General features: G+C 41.9%; 1 protein-coding gene across 10 annotated transcripts in view; it reads right to left on the reverse strand.

Annotated features, from left to right (window-relative positions):
- The window catches only part of Ldb2 (LIM domain binding 2), a 342,989-nt gene extending 329,651 nt beyond the window's left edge, over window positions 1–13,338 (reverse strand). For 3 of the 10 annotated variants that reach the window (XM_071614173.1, XM_071614174.1, XM_071614171.1), the window contains exon 1: window positions 12,790–13,338. In XM_071614173.1, the coding sequence (XP_071470274.1) occupies window positions 12,790–12,921 (132 nt within the window). In that variant the 5' untranslated portion in view covers window positions 12,922–13,338. The remainder of the gene's footprint in view (window positions 1–12,789) is intronic. The other 7 variants (XM_071614168.1, XM_071614169.1, XM_071614176.1 and 4 more) reach the window with 5 other exon arrangements.
- Between the last annotated feature and the right edge of the window lie 3,592 nt (window positions 13,339–16,930).

Below are 16,930 nucleotides of genomic sequence, written 5' to 3' on the forward strand. Positions count from 1 at the left end.
TATTAGTCTAAAAAGTCCTTGTCTCGATAAATTCCCTCAGACAACCCAGATAGTGGCAAATACTATTATCCTATTTATTCAGAGAAGGAAATCAAGGCACTGAGAAGTGAAATAATTGTACCAGGGCCCTGCATGCATTTACTGTTATGGCCTAAGATGCAGTCCCTAAAGAGCAAGGGCCAACAACACCCCCGGCTCAGCACACCAACGCCTTCACGCTTCGGCCCCCACTTCCTGTCCAGATTTATTTCCTCCTCCATCACCAGCTCCACCCAGCACACACAAACCCTAAGCCCCAGCCTTGCCCAAATCCTCACAGGTCTTCAAACACATCGTCCCCTTTCCAGGTTCAGTGTCTTTGAATCTAGGGTTCCTTCCTGCCAGCCTGCCTAAACTGGTAAATTTCCACTCATCTGTCAAGAATCTCCTTCTCTATACATATCCTTACTTGCACCCTCACCGAGCTCCTTTGAGACAGGAGTGCTGTCCTCTTCCTCTCTAGACCCGGAATAATAATCAGGGGATGCTCAACATCCATTAAACAAACAGGGCATAATGATAACAGTTAACTCACACCAGGGGCAGGCACTCTGCTAAGCACTATATAAGGAAGATCTCAGGGCCTGGGGAGGTATGTCAGGGGTAGAGTGCTTACCCAGCCTGTGCAAGGTCCTGGGTTCTATTCTTAGTTGTGTGGGCAACACACACACAGAACTCTCGCTCATAACAATAACCAGAAACAAGCTTCATAAAAACCCAGAGACAGAGATTCCATCATCTTTCCCCTCTGAGGGCAACCCAGGCACAGAGGGATAAATTAACTTACACAAGGCCACACGACCACCAAGTAAAAAAATTAATTAGCGTGACTCCAGAAGTTAAGCACTTAATGCAAATGCTGCAGTAGGGGACTTAATCCTGTGGCACAGGACATCACAGTAATAGAAGCACATGCATGCAGCTTACTTATAGAATGCATATAACCTATAGAAAAATAGCGATAACTCAGAAACTAATTACAAAATGGTGGCCCCTGTGAAATATACCTTTAAGAAAAGATGGCTCTTGGACACAGAGAATATCAATTGTCAGGAAGAATACCAGCAAGAATAAGATGGTACCTGACCCAAGGATCTCTTCGATCCAGTGAAGAAAATAAAATGACATTGTACACAACTCACAACACAGCCCACCTTTCGAGGTACCCTTTTCTCCTTGAAGCAAAGAGATGTCCTTCAAATGGTGTCATAAATTAACCTGCCATATTCCAACCTGATGGTTCTAGATCAACACCGATTCTTAGCATTAATTCCGTCTCCCTCTTCCCAGTATGAATTGTGCAAAAATCTTTGATTTACAGACCCTGAGCAAGGTTGCCTGCTTCTTCACTCAGAAATAATACAAAAAAATGAAAAGCGGGGAAACAAAGGGTCTTCCCTTGAAGGGGCAGGGAGACTTTCCTCAAAGGTGGCAGAGCCTTGAGTTCAAGACATCTGACTAGTACTAGTCACTAATGGCAGTCCCCACAGTTGACCGAATTAACCCCTATGCTGGCGCCCCTCTACCTCCCTGGGAACAGACGGTTTGTTAAAAACACTGAACTCCTGCAGTACAAATTATGGTAAAGGAGGTTGAATAATTTTTATACCATCTATATGGTGTTAATTTTTAAAATGTAAGCAAGTATATGAATAATACAGGCAACTTGAATGACATTTTAAGACTTCTTAACAGACAAGCTAAAACACTGGTAATGTTTTTTAGCAGAGCTGAATTCAAAAGGGTGCTCAATGAGTTCCTAAACAAATAAATTTTTCTGTGTGTGTGTGTGTGTGCATTAAATTTATTTTCAAAAAATGTTAGTAATAAATTTTTATGTAGTGAAATTAAAGACTTTTTATTCTCCACCTTGCCATTGCTGTGTTTTCCAAACACTCCACGTTGATGACATACTGTGTTTTTAAATTCAAAAGAATAGACATTATAAAGCTATGTGCAACTCTCCTTTAAATAGTCAAGGAAAACAATCTTGAATTCAAAAATAATAAAGGTTAATGATGTGTTTTTCACCATCAATAGAATGTTACTAAAGATCAATACCGTTTTAAGGCAATTGGGAAACTAAAAAGGGAGAAAGTGGCTTAGAATGTAAAAGTTTTGGCAAGGTTGAAATACAAATTAGCTGTTGGTAAGATCTGGCTAGCTTTTGGGTTTTACCTGGTGGCAGGCTAGTTTTATGCCAGGAAAACTGAGATGGCTTATGAGTCAGCAAGCCACGTGGTCCAGGTAAGGCCCACTGGGTCTGGGTTCTGCACTTTGGAAATTAGGAGCTTAAGTTAAATGCCCTCTCCTATCTATTTAATCCCTGAATTCCAGAATTCAGCTGATTTGGGAATAGCAGGCTCTACCAAATCAGAACCTTTCAAAGGCAGGCAATGTACTCGGATTGCTTGATTTCAATTTCAAGTAAAAAATTTGAGCCAACTTCAGGTTAACCAGGATGGAAATTATAAAGCATATGGGTTGCCTTTTTGTACCTACTCCCAAATGGTCAACCTTGTTTACTGGCTTAGCTTTTGCTTGTCTACAGATTTTCAGTACCAAGATAAAATCCTCATGAGTCCTAAGAAATGACCTACATTGAGAAGCAAAATTTAACAAGCACTAACCCTCCCCCACAAAAAAATTGTGCAAATAATCTAATGTTTATTTGAACTATGCAACATATTTCTCTAGAGAGGTTGATAACAAGTATTATTAACTCTATATAAAAATCTCAAGTGCTCTGGTCAAGGAAATGAACTTTAGGAAGCTATATATCATTTAAAGAATTCAATACAAAAAAATCAAGGAGCTTCTGCACTGAAATGAGTGGAATAGATCAGCACAATATTGCATCTGATAGGAAAGCAGACACAGGAAACACTGCTACCCACCCACCTGGTCCCTCTGGCCAGGAAGAGAGCACATGAGACTAGGCAGCACGACACCTGTTCCACGCGCCTGTTCTCACTGTGTTAGGGACTAAGCCACCAGGTGTCACAGTGGGTCAACTGGAGGGCTGTTATCAGTCCAGGCACAAGGGTGGTGCTTCCGTTTTCCACCCAGCACCAGCCCAGCTCCCCTGGAAAAGTCTGTGCCAGGCTCTGTATTGAGAAGTTCGCTTCTTGTGGCACACGCCTTTAATCCCTGCCACTCAGGCAGCTGAAGCAGGAGGATTGCTAGTCTGACGCCCATCTCAGTAACTCAATGAGGTCCTGTCTCAAAATAAAAAATAAAAAGGACTAGGGACGTAGGTCAGTGTCGAACGCCCCTGGGTTCAATCTCTAGTACCACCCCTTATCAGAAAAGAGATGGATAGAGGGGAGTGGGTCCTCTTTAGAAGACATGGCTGGTCACTGCCAGCAGGGGCGTGCTCTCCAGCCCTCACCTGGGGCCTCCATTTAGACAGCCTTCAAAGGTACTGGTGAAGGGGGACACTTCAGTGTTCTGTTGTCTCCTCCCAGTTCTCATGGAACAAACCCCAACCACAGCTTTTTCCCAACACAATGGAGGATGTGGTCTTATATGCTGGTCATGCTGGTCAGCATTTAAGACTTATTCACAAGTATTCTATGGGATAATAATATAACCTGGGATGTGTGGAGATGGTGGCCACTGTGACAAAGACATTACCCCACACACATACACACGCAAGATAGAACATGATCGTTATGTCATTTTTACAAGACAACAATAACACCAAACCCACAGTTCCTACATATGTCATTGCAAGTTTTTTTTAAAATATATTTATTTTTTAGTTGTAGTTGAACACAATACCTTTATCTTATTTATTTATTTTTAAGTGGTGCTGAGAATTGAACCCAGGGCCTTGCACTTGCTAGACGAGCACTGTACCACTGAGCCACAACCCCAGCCCAATCATTGCAAGTTTTGTTCCTGCAGTATACTAGTGCAAGCCAGATAAAAAGCATTTTTCTAATACTTTTTTAGTTGTAGATGGGCCTTTATTTTATTTATTTATATGTGGTGCTAAGAATCTAACCCACGGTCTCACACAGGCTAGGCAAGTGCTCTACCGCTAAGCCACAACCCCAGCCCTGGTAAATAGTATTTTTAAAGACATTTTTAAGTTTTGCATGACTCGTACCACTTATTTTCTGAAAGAATAGAGAATAAGGCCATCCTCATAATCATCATATTATCCCACTGTTACCAGGATTTTGCATTCACCAATCCTTCACAATGCAACACTCAGGCTAAGAAAACTAACAGTCAGAAAAGCTAAAAAATTCCCCTCAGATCACACAGCAAGTAGAAGACACAGCCAGGATCTGGACTCAAATAAAAGTCATATTGAGGTTCAGACCTGTGTATTCACAGCAGGTCTTTCTTTTCACTCTGAAGGGAAAAGAAGCAAATAAACAGGGGGAAAAAACTGGTGGAAAAATATTGTACAGATTTTCTAAACTTAGTTGCACATCATCCCCCTTAAGCCCCCCACCCCCTCTGGATAGCAAACACATAGTGATTATAAACCACAGCATCATATACTGATATAACTTCCCATATTTTCTGTTGTACAAATCATTTCAAATAAGCTAATTAATGGCCCTGAAAGCACTTTCTTAAAATGCAAAGTGCTCTAGGAAATGTAAGACACTATCATGATTCACATCATAATTCATGGCTATAGGCCCTCAGGTAGATTCCAGAGAGAGAGGCAGAGAGAAGTGGTAGCAATATCACACGTGAAAACACTACTAGGATAAGTATAAATATTTTTAATCAGAAGTCAGGAGATTCTCAACAGATTCACACCAGCCAGAGGGCAAAATTCTCAGGTCCACACTTCGTTCACAAAGGAAATTCTCCTTTCCCAGGGCTGCTTCTCTGCAGTCAGGGAATGCTCACTGAGCTATTAGGCTCATAGATTCTTCTCTAACTAGAACCTCAGGCAGTTGTTGGTAAGATTCAGGGCAAATTCCAGTGTCAGCCTGAACAAGGGCTGGAACACCTTACATTTCCTTTGTTCAAAGGATTTATTCTGCATGTCAGCCACGTGCCACAGAAAATGGGGAAGAACAGCCAGGCCCCTGCCCTCAGGGAGCTTGTAATCTATTCAGAACAAGCAAACACTTTGGACCTAAACAAGAAGCAAGAAAATATCAGATTGCAATATTCTGTGAAGTCAGGGAGGAGGGCACAGGTCCCAAGGTTGCTGTGGAGTCATTGTAACTGAAGGGCTTAAAGAAGGACTGAGAAGGGGACATTTACCCTGATCCCTGGAGGACCTCCTGGGGGCTGAGACTCTCTATCTTCACAGTCCTTCCTTCTTGGAAAAGGTTAATTGCCCACCTGCAAAGAAAGCCAGAGGCAAGCCAAACTCTGATTCAGATGAGGTCTCTAAAGAGTTCCATGAGTTATTGTGGTGGAGGCCATTCGTCCATTCCACCACGGAGGGCAAAGGCCTTGAGATGTGAGCGGCTGGGTGAGTTAATGGATCCAAAAGAAGTCCCTTGTGGCTGGAGTCTAGAGAACTGAGCCATCAGGAAGGAACAGATCAATAAGGCCTTGAAGCTGAAGCAAGGAGCTCAGAGGTTATCCTAGGTGTGAGGGGAAGCTGGACAGTCATGTGATCTGATTTATGCACCAAAAATATCACCTGGACTGCTTGTGGGGAACGAGTTGGAAAGAGGGAGCAGGGAGAGCAATCTGAAGGCCATTCGGTCCAAAAAAGAGACGATGAGGGCTGACAATGGCAGCAGGACCTTGAAGGTCCCGCTTCAGAGGGGTCTGCCACATCTTTAACTCAAGCCTTCTCGTTTTAATTAGAAGACTAAAGTTCCAATTAGACTGGTGGAATGTGGTCCCAAGGTGAGGGCCTGTGGCAGCTCCCAGAGCCAACAGGAGTGGGCAACTGGACGCTTTTTGCTTCACCAGCCTGTTCCAGGAAAAAACTTTTACACAAGGGAGTTAGAAGATCCAGACTCTGGGTATTCAATTCCTAGGATGCCCAAACAGGGCCTCAGACAGCTTTCCTGCCTCTGGGCCTTGGTTCCCTTATCTCTTAAAGGAGAAGTGAAATGCGTGCATCTCAGGCTTTGGGGTAGAGCAAGTGAAGAGATGATCCATCTTGCTCCATCATTGCCAGGCATTTTCTGTAAGGACCACGGCAAAGAGGGCTGCAAGGGGAAGAAGGACACTTCATCTTCTACAAAGAACTTCTACAGAGAGACAGGATGTGGAGATACAGAAGACTTCTCCCTCTACATCTTCATTGTCTCTTAAGGTTTTAACTCATTACATGCAAAGGAAGCCAATGTTATTTCAAATTCTAATTCTGATTCAGTCTCCTAACAGTTGCATTGGTGAGTGTTGCTGAAGGAGCAACACCACCAAAAATGGAGTAGCCTCTGTTCATTCCCCTACTGTTTAAAACAATCAGGGTGGCGCCATCTTTCTCCTACACGATGAAGAAGAGTCAAACACTGGATGGAAATCTAAATTTTTTTTAAGTTAGAAAGTAAAACTTCTAGATGACAGTGCCTAATATTCTACAATTCCAGGCACTCTTCAGATGCAATGAGTGTATTAAGCATTCTTCAATAGAGAGGGTGATTTAGGTTACTTTTATTTTTCTGTAACCAGAATAGTTTCCTTTCCTAATTCTATCCCCTGAAATTTCACATAGCTTCTTTTGAAATTAAGTCAAGCTTTTGAGAGAAAACTAGAATCTTCTTAGGTATGGGGGTCAACTTTCCAAGACACCTCTGAAATCAACCTGTCCTAGGGGAAAAAATGAACACATTCCCATTAAAAGGTTTTACAGGTTAACTAGAAATCTGCTAGTATTTATTTCAAGAGGTGCTATAGCATAGTAGCTGGGAGCACAGCCTCTGAAGCTGAATTGCCATCTGTTTGAACATACTATCTATTTGGACAACTCATTTAACCTCTGGGTTCCCAGTTTCCTCACCAGTAACAACATAGAGGCCAGACGATGTAATAATGTATCTCTGTATTTCCAGATACTGGGTAGCCATTGCTTCAAGTGAGGGAATTCTTGAAAGAATGACCGAGTTATAAATATCAGTAGTTGCCTATGTTCAAATGCAAGGTGTCAGAATTTACATTAAAAAAAAATCAAGACTCAAAAAGATTAAAAAAGGACGAAACTAAAAAGCAAGAAAATGTCACAGACAGACCGACAAAGGTATGCTAGTATCGACATCAGTTGAACAATCTTTTCTAAACGCTGTTTTCTGATACTTAAAAAAAAAAAGATTATATTTGAGCCCCAACAAATAAATCCAAGTAAGTTTATGAACCTGGTTCTTGACCATTTATGAAGCTGGATGCTGTGATTGTTTGTTTGCTTGTTGAGGAAAGGGGTGCTTTCTGTTCCTCATGAAAAATGAGTTAATGTGAACAATTGTAATAAAAGGAGATTTATGGTCCTGTTCTCCTTACAATTTAAGTTAATTTCTTTCTGAAACCCAAACAAAAAGCTAAATGCTCAAAAAATGCATAGCGTTTAAATCCTACATCATAATTTACACCCAAAAGGGAGAAATTGAAATATGCATTGATTTTCAGCTGATAAGCATCTCTGTTGAATGGAAGCTGAAAGATTTTTTTTTTTCTCCTTGGCCTCCTACAAATAGTTGGTTTGCAGCAATTTTTAATTAAAAACAGTTCCCATAGTAAGAAAATGGAAGAAAAGAAGAAAAAAGACGTTGGGAAAAATAAAATCAGTAGAAGAGTCTTGCAATTTGTTTTCTGAGGCCATGTAGAGAGCCTAAAAAATAAGGAGTTTGGAAGTTCTCATTTTTAAAACTGCACTTTTGGTTTCATTTAACATTTTCAAAATAGCTTTCCTTACCACTACCAATGCCCCTCCTCCACCCCCACCAACCCCCTTCAAAAAAACTTGGAAAGTTCTCTGAACACTGAAAATCAGTCATATACCTCAGAGGACCAGAAACTTTTTTCTTCCTGAATTTCTAGGGGGAGGAGGGGATCAATCCTCCTAAGTTATCAAAAGCATTTTTCTCTTTTTCTACCTATCCAAAATACCTAATCTCATTTTAACTAGATTCCATCCAAACATCAATGATACTAAGCTATTCCATGAATAAACATAATGTTACAACATGAAACCCTGGGACCGCGTGTATAAAAAATGTAGCTGAAAGAAAGGGGGTGAGAAGCCCCTTCCCCTCCCACCCTCTCCCCATGGAGTTTGAGAGTCCTGCTGAGAAGGGGTGAGAAACTGCAGATTTAAATTTCAAGGTCTCTAAGCATTTTTAATGTTCATATTAAATCCTGTAAAACTAAACACTAGAATTCTAATAAAATCCTCGTGTGAACTGCTTCCGACTGTAATCACAGTTTTCTCTTTTGGAATGGGATGTGTAATACTGATAAAAGAAACAAATCCCAAAACATAAGGGGACTGGCACTCTTCTGGTGTTTTATGGTTTTTTATTAAAATTAGCATGGTGCCCAATGAAAAAAAAATATATGATTTAAAGATAATCTTTCTGCAAATGAAGACATTTTTTAGTCATCTGAATGAGGAAACAAGTCCGAAAACTTATCTACAATAACAAAGATTTTTCTAACTCTACTTGATAAACTTTCTTCAATTCTATAACAATCCAACATCAGATAAATCCCTTCACTTGAAGTAATGTTCCTTATGATGTTTCTCAGAGGCAGGCAGCACCAATATTTGCATCCTACAGCACAGAACTCCGGAAGTAAAAAAAAAATATATTTATTGTTTTTATTTTTATTGAAGCTCTTTACAGTGCAAATTCTGAAGTCTTCAGAGCATATTTTTTATATCCTGACTGTACTCAGAGTGCAATGTTAAACTGTATAATTGTGCAGTTGTATTCTTCCAAACTACATTTGGCACAGCAAGACCATTCAAATATATGAATTTTGGAAGGCATCGGGTCAATTTATGGTAGCATACACAATGGAAGAAGTAACCCTTTTTTCTACTGTGGAATTACAGTGAAGAACAACAAAAGTGACCACAGATCAAAGTTTCTCTTGCTTTATTTTAAAGGAAAGGGAAGGGAGCCCCCATTTCCTTACCTAAATTCACTGAGTTCTGATGTTGCCAAGACATTTTATTCCACAGCCGCAGCCAGCAGCATTCAAACTATATTTTTGTTTTTGTTGTTTGCTTTTAAATGCATTTGCACTCTTTTCAAATAATCTCTTACACTCTTGCTTTGCTTTGCCACAAAGATTAGATCTAGATGACCTCACCATAAAATCAATGTGGGGGGTGTAGGGAGAACACTTTAAGGAGACTGGGAAACAAATGCCCAGGGCAACTGTAGCTCCACAGGAGGTACCAGGCCCCTAAACAAAGCATCAGAATTTGGGTTGCTCAGGTTGTTAATTCACAGCTCACTCTCCACTTTTATCTAATAGATTGATGGACTGCTAGTCAGCAAATGTTAATTGAGTACCTACTTTGTCCAGGAACTGCTTGCTCTAAGTGCTAACTTTTAACAAGACTGATTGGTTCCAGGCCTTCAAGTTTTTTTTATTACAGATTATTCCTGTACCATTTGTGATGTTGAACTAAATACCATGAGCAAATAATCATTATGATGATAATCATAATGTCTGCACCCTTTACTCTGTTTCATAATATTTTCTTATACTAAAGAAAACCAAATTAGAGAGGTATTGCAGCTAATTTGCAGATGAGAAAATCAAGACCCACACTCACTAGTTAATAAGTGACAGAAGCAAGTTAGAAATAGGCATAACTCCCAATTCAAAAAAAAAATGCTCTTTTAAACTAACACTACCCAGTATCTGAAAGACTTTTGATTTGATTTAATTGGAAGAAATGCCCATGAGAGGATGACCTGGGGGTCAGGAGAGGAGGTAAACATCATGGTTCTTCTATACTAATTTCTTTCCATTTAAAAAAGGAGGTTTCTAGGAAATCTCTACAAACTTTATTATAATTTCTCCATCACAAACTGATTTGCCATAATGTCTTTCTAGCCACTTCTGTGTTCCAAAGGAATGGAGAAAGTGTTACCCAGGTGGGTGGGGGTGGGTGGCATTAGTAGTTTAAAGAAATAATATTATGTACCACATAAGTGGGGACCAGGAGAAAGAGAGGGAAACAACCAAAGGGTTGTATGCATTGGTCAAATTCTAAAAGTAAACATTCAACAATCTGTTTGATTTTTTTATATGTGAACCAATTGATAACTCTCGCTGGGTAGCATTGTATTTTACTGTAACCAATTGCTTTCCAGGGCTCGGAACAGCTTTATCATAAGTAATCACAGTAGGTAAAGCAACATCACAACTTTTTCATGAAAAGTAATTTTTTTCTGAGTACACATCATGATCAAAATTTAACATTTCATGTTCGCACTTAAACATCATAGGAGAGATGAGGATTCCTTTTTTCATATGAAATGAAAACAAATTTGGGGGGTTGGGTTCATGACATTGTTTATTGGATTAAAAGAGGTGTCATGTCAATTATTTGGATAATCATTTTGAAAAAGAGCTAATTAGGGGGGGAATGTGCAGGGACTGGTTCTAGAACACGTTAGAAAGTGGGTTATCATGCTTTATTGTCACAGACAGATTTTTAGAATCTTTAAGATCTGTCATAACAAGCCTTCCTCTCTTGGTTCTGGAACTAGGGAACAGTTTCTACTCAGAGCAAACTCTTTCAAAGTCATAGTCCATAATCTAAAAGTTAGGAGTTCCTGAATTTTGCTGCTCTCAGGAAAAAAAAAAAAAAAAGTGCCCTTTTTGAAAAACAAGCTACTAATAGAGCACTTTTCAAATGTCTTGATGCCAACACAAAACAAACAGGAGAAAGCTTACTGCATTCTGCATGTTTTCTTGAGGGCCAGGCAGGGAAATCTTCAGAGAACCTCCAAGCTCAGAGCTGCCCAAAACTAAGGAAGGGCACAGGGTGCCTGGATTGCAGAGACAGCCCCATCCTCCTCTCTGCAGGATGGGAGCACACCCCTGGGCAAGGCCTCAAAAACTTTATAAGATGTAAGTTCCACACAGATTATTTTTAAATCCTGTTGATGTTCAAGAATTGAGTCACAGTGGCCTTTGGTCTTTTTGTTGTTGTTGTTCTCTCTTTTAATTAATATTAATTTTTAAAACTTTAAAAAAAATTGGACTACAATTTTAACACATGCCTGAACATTTTCTATACCCATAATTCTGAAAGCAGGCTATGCCAACCAATCACTTATGCAGGAATTCAAGATTTCCAACACATAGTTGCAAAGATCTGAATAAAAGCTCCAAACTGTAACACATACACACACACACAAAGCAACACCCAAACAACACACACAAATATCATTTACTGCCAACAGCTCACCACCCTAACCAAAACAGAGTTTCCACTTCTATAATAGCTACTGGCTTCTAGAGAGAGCCACAGTAGCAGCAATTATATTTAACATCTATGATGCATATAAAAAATAGTAGTGATAAAGACAACCCAGCTTTTAGAAAAACACAAGTCCTTGTCCAGCAGTAGCCAATCAGAAAGCAGGTCACATCTTGTTGGTGGTATTAAATACATTAAATGTCGTGAATTCTCTATAGTTCCACTGACAATTTAGGCAAGTGTGTTTTATTTTATAATACAAACTTAATCGACTTCCTTCCCAGAGTTGAAAGTCAATCTTAAACCTAAAATTCCACCAAAGCTGTTCCCCAAATGCTTTTTGACATAAGTCCTCTGGGTGTTTGTACTCTGCAGACAAGACTCAATTTCCGGGGAGGTCTACTTCCTAAAGTGACTTTGGGGCACCTAAAACAAACTCCTTCTCAGAACACTTCAACACAAAGCCCCAACTTCCAGGCAGAAGGACAGTCCAGCAGCATGCCCCGCCAGCCCAGACAGCACAGAGGAAAAGTCAACTGACATTAAATATTTAAATTGCAGGAGGCCAGTCTGGAGTTGTGCATTTAGAAAGTTCTGAAAGTCCTAGGGACTCTGTTCCCAGTGTTGCTCGCTGCCTGGGAGGTTCAGTATCTCTCTCTCTCAGGCATAAGATCACAAATGTGCATAAACTGTAAGTGGGTTGAATGCTGAGCAGGCTCCTGTCCCAAGGTAGAGTGCTTAGGGGGCACACCAGCAGGGAGAGGAGGAAGTGTAGAATACTCTTGCCCCAAGCAACTGGTTTCTGAATATAACACGGAAATATACAAACATGTGTCCCTCCAGGGCTAGTTCTGAAAAGTATGCTTGGCCACTCTTTTACCCCCTTTACTTGGATTTTGGTGACTTTGAAAAGCAAATGCAGGTCAAAAACAGACTTGGAATACACACACACACACCCACACACACACACACAACACACACACACACAGAAAGAGAGAGAGAGAGAATTAAAAAAAAAAAAAATGCCTTGGAATTATATCTCAAGAAACAGGACCATCTCAGAGCCAGCAAACACCAGAGTTCTGGGAAAGCAGCATTTCTGGAGACCCGGCATGGGGATCCGGTACTGGGTTGTGTATTTCAAGATTCTGGCAGAAACTGTCCCCTGCTCCAAGAGTTGGTATCCCTGCAAACCCAGCGATCAAACTAGTGTCTTCATCCTGGCGCTCCTTTCCACCTATGTGGGAGTAGCTGGTGGGACACTTCCCACAGAATTCGGCCAGCACCCCCAGGAAGAGCCCAGGCATAGTTTTAAGAAATAATAACAATCATCCTAACAGACACACAGGCAAGGTTGGAGTACTTACCTCCGTGCGAGACTGCAGCCTCTTGTTCATCTCATAGATTCGGTACTCTGGCTGCACCATGTATGGTGTATGTCTCCTATAAAATGGGCCGAAAGGAGAAGAATAGAAGGGGTCGTGTGGCGTGCTGGACATCTTGCCTGCTTGTCGAAAATCAAGCTAAACAGAGTATCAGTAACGTCCATGCAGAGCACATGGGCTGTGTTCTCCCAGTACGAAGTAGACGCACGCACACGCTGCACACCGAGGCGGCAGGCAGGCTGAGCACACTGGCTGGGAAGTGCTGGGGGAGCCTCTAGAGCGAGAGGGAGCGGGCGCGGGAGGAGGGAGCGGGAGGGAGCACGGGAGAGGAGGAGAGGGAGAGCGCAGGAGCTCGGGAGGGAGGGAGGGAGGGAGGGAGGCTGGTAGGGAGGAAGGGAGGGAAAGAGGGAGGGAGAGAGGGAAAGAGAGAGAGGGAAAGGCAGGATCGCTGGAGGCACCCCAGCTTGTTTTTAAAGAAGCAGTTTGTGGAGAGGTCATTTCCTGTCCACACTGTAGACTAGTTCAAAAATACAATTCTCCTCTTGGTCTGACAAGAGGGCTAAGACTGGGGTTTAATTTTTTCCTCCAGCCAGGACCCTTCACAACCCGATGGCTAAAGCTTGTCAGCCCAGAGGTGGTTTAACCGCAGCAGGAGCCACGCTCCCCAAACAGCCACAGTTGAAATGTTGCAGAAATGCGATTCCTAACAAATACAGAAACAGGGCACTGTGGTCCCCCCCCGCATTGGAGCTGGGGAGTCGCTCCCATGCGAAGAGCTCTCTGGGCTCCAACCTCCACACAGAGTTTGGACTCCACTTGGGGTCTTTGCAGGAGCCTGGACAGCCTTTGCATTCCTACTCCCCACCCCCACCCTTCCAAATCACCCTCTGCCCAGCCCCCTCCCTCTCTCCCAAGACTTCAATGGAGCTCTTTAAAGGTGGTGCCACGGGCCTGGATTTAGGTTACCTGAGCATTTGCAGGTAAAAAAAAAAAAAAAAGAGAGAGAGAGAGAGAGATCATTCTGAAAGTGGAACATCTAAAATACATCCTTGGGGCAACTGTCTCTTTTTCCTAAGGAGGAAAAAAAAAAAAAAAAATCCCAAAGCAGACCTCCCAATAAGATAGGAAAGGCAAAGTAGGAGAAAACGCCCACAAAAAATGACCATGGAAAATTCTGTTGAGCAGGAAATTGTAGATAATTGAGTGGATCATCCCCAAATAGCATGCCCAACTCTGATGGAGACAAGGTCTTTATTTTCCAAGATTGGTCAAGTCTATAAATCTTTTCCTAACTGTGGTATATGAAAACCCAACCAGCTCATGGGAGGGGGGGTGGGGTAAATCTCTATAGAGAATTAAGGGATCAATGAGATAATCAAATTCTGCTGGAACCAATGATAACCAGACATATGACACTTACACAAAGCCCAGCCACAGAAAATGTAAATGCATTGAGCTCACACCTTAGGTAGGTCACTGGTATTAAGGAAAGAAAGCCAAGGACCACCAAAAAGCATGAGGAATGCAAGACCTGAATGCAAATGCATGCAAATGAGACCTTTCTTCTTTTTAATAAGCAGATTAATTAACTTTCTGCCCCAATCATGGCTTGGGGTATCTCCAAGACACTAGCCAACAGGGGATAAGGGATTGCTAATGCAGCAATTTACACTCTGAAGAATACTCAGGCGCAAAAATGCCCCCAAATTGCTGTCTCAATCATTCTTGTTCCATAATTGCATGAAGTGTTTGCAGAGTCCACCCCAAACTTCAGCAGCACAGCCCAACACAGTAATGCTGCTTGCCAGGAGGAGATTAAGAGAGGTTACTCTAAGGCTGCTTGGAACCTGTGCGAGGAGACCCCAAGGCAGGCCAGCATGCTTGGTGTCGGGTTTCATTACAAATCCAAAAGCTGGACCAAATTTGCTGCAAGGTTTGTCAAAACACACAACCTTCTAAAGACGGGATTTCAAACAAATTTGGCGTGATTTATGTTTTGGTATGGCGGCCACTGCAAACCCTAACGGTTCCTTGTGTTTAAATTCCCAAATTTAAAGACGTTCCAAGAGTTCAATGCCTGCCTGAGTTTGTGTTTACGTGGCCATTTCAGAGCAAGAATCAAAGTAACTCACTGGCAGGGCATGAATGGTAATCAACCCTGACCAGCTCAGAACTCCATTCCATGCAGGAACCCTTTCCTGAGCAGGCAAAGTTCGGCTCTTATTCATTCCTGCAATTATCTGAGTTACCATTAGAAATATCTCTTGCTGTACATACAAAGGACTCCAAATTCAGAACCACATGAAATTCTCTAAAGCTTCTGCCACATCTGTGACTTCTCTTCCCTGCTTCAAGAGTCTCCAAACTGGTCTCCCAGCTCTGATTCACAGCTGTCTTCCAACTCACCACCCACCATCCTCCTTGTAGTCAGGATGTTGATTGTAGAAAAGAAAAATGGATCATGCCCATGGTTTCCCCTTTCAGTGGCTTCTTGTTACCCATAGGGAAAGGTCTCTGAGCTCTTTAAGCTCAATATGCAGAGCTGGAGGTGCTGGCTCTCTTTCTCACCCACACCCTCACAACTGTATGTATGTAATGTGTGTATTCTTTTGTTAACTTGTTCTTTTATTTATTTACTTGCTATTTCTTATCCTCTGGAGGTTGCAGTCTCCTTTTATACACACGACCACATTTGCCCTGTCTTCCTTATTCAGCTGCAAACTCCTACTCCTCCTACCACCCAATTTAATGATATCCCACATGAACCTTTTTAAATTCAATATTTTTATTTCAGCTGACCTTCCATTCATAGTGAACAGAAGTATCACCCAGAGTAAATTTCAACCCTGCTGCTATCATTTACCTGCACTGTGAACTTGAGCAAGCCACTTGACCTCGGTCATCTTATCTGTTAAATGGGGGCAATGGTAGTAACAGGTCCAGAGGATTTTTGCAAAGGATTAAGAACTACATCTGAATGTACCAGAACTCCCACATCTAAATGCTCAAGGAACATTATGATTTTTTAGGTACCTGGTATCTGCTTAGATGCTAAGGAGCCTTGGAAGGCCAACACAGATGGCAGAAAGGCAACTAATGAGGGAGAAACCTCCTAGAAGCAGTAGTTGACATTTGAGAACATGGATTCAAATTATAGTGCATGGCATGATGGAAATAAATGAAAGAAAGAGAGACAACTATTTCTCCCCCCCCCACCTTGGCTCAGCAGTACTTCTACATTTTTTAATTTGAAGATTTCCACATAAAAGTAACATAACAATTACTGTGATTTGTTAAGTATTCACCGTGTGCAGATACTGTGCTGACTGCTCTGCTCAAAAACTCTCAGTTAATCTCTCTAGGGACCTACAGGTTTGATTTCATAACAGTCTCCACCATAGATATAGAAACTGAGGCTTCCAGAGGCTAAGAAAGTTTTCCAGGTCAGTCAGTGGTTAAGTGTTAGGGGTGCCATCACATGTCTTGCCTGACTGCTTGGAGCAGAGGTCCGCCCTCATCCTGAAAGCTCTCTTCTTTGTCCCTGGTGATCAGAGTGGACCTAATTAAATGGAAGAAGAGGAAACAAGGCAAAGAAGCTCCCTTCCCTGGCTGTCAGACGTCCATCATCCCCCACTCTGACCCCTTCTCCTGAGGCCTTGCCAAGCCCCCACCCTCCTCAGGGCCGGAAATCTGCCCGTCCACATTCCTGGAACTCCTAAAGCTCTCAGCTAAGGCAGGACAGGAACAGACCCCACCGCCCAGAACACTTCTCTTCCCCACAAAGCCTCAGCCAAGCTCATTTGCCTGTTATTCTGCATATCGACATTGTCACTCATTGAGTAAGTTCCAAAAGGCCTTGCACATTGGAGTGCCCTAAAAGCCAGCCTGCCCTAAGTTCAGGACTCACCCAGCTACATTCATCTTAATTTCCTCCACAGTGGTTTTTTTTTTTCCCCCTTTAGATACTTTAGTTCAGTTTAAGAAGTGAAGGAATTCATGCACATTTCTGATCTTCATCTTCTCTTGAAAAACCATGAGCTCTGGTGATCCCAGCTCCACTCTGGCTTCATGGCAAGATACAACTGGACCTGACACTTGGTGACCTGCAGCCAACAGAGCGCCC

The sequence above is a fragment of the Marmota flaviventris genome, chromosome 7 (assembly GCF_047511675.1).
Source record: "Marmota flaviventris isolate mMarFla1 chromosome 7, mMarFla1.hap1, whole genome shotgun sequence".
NCBI classification, from domain to species: Eukaryota; Metazoa; Chordata; class Mammalia; order Rodentia; family Sciuridae; genus Marmota; species Marmota flaviventris.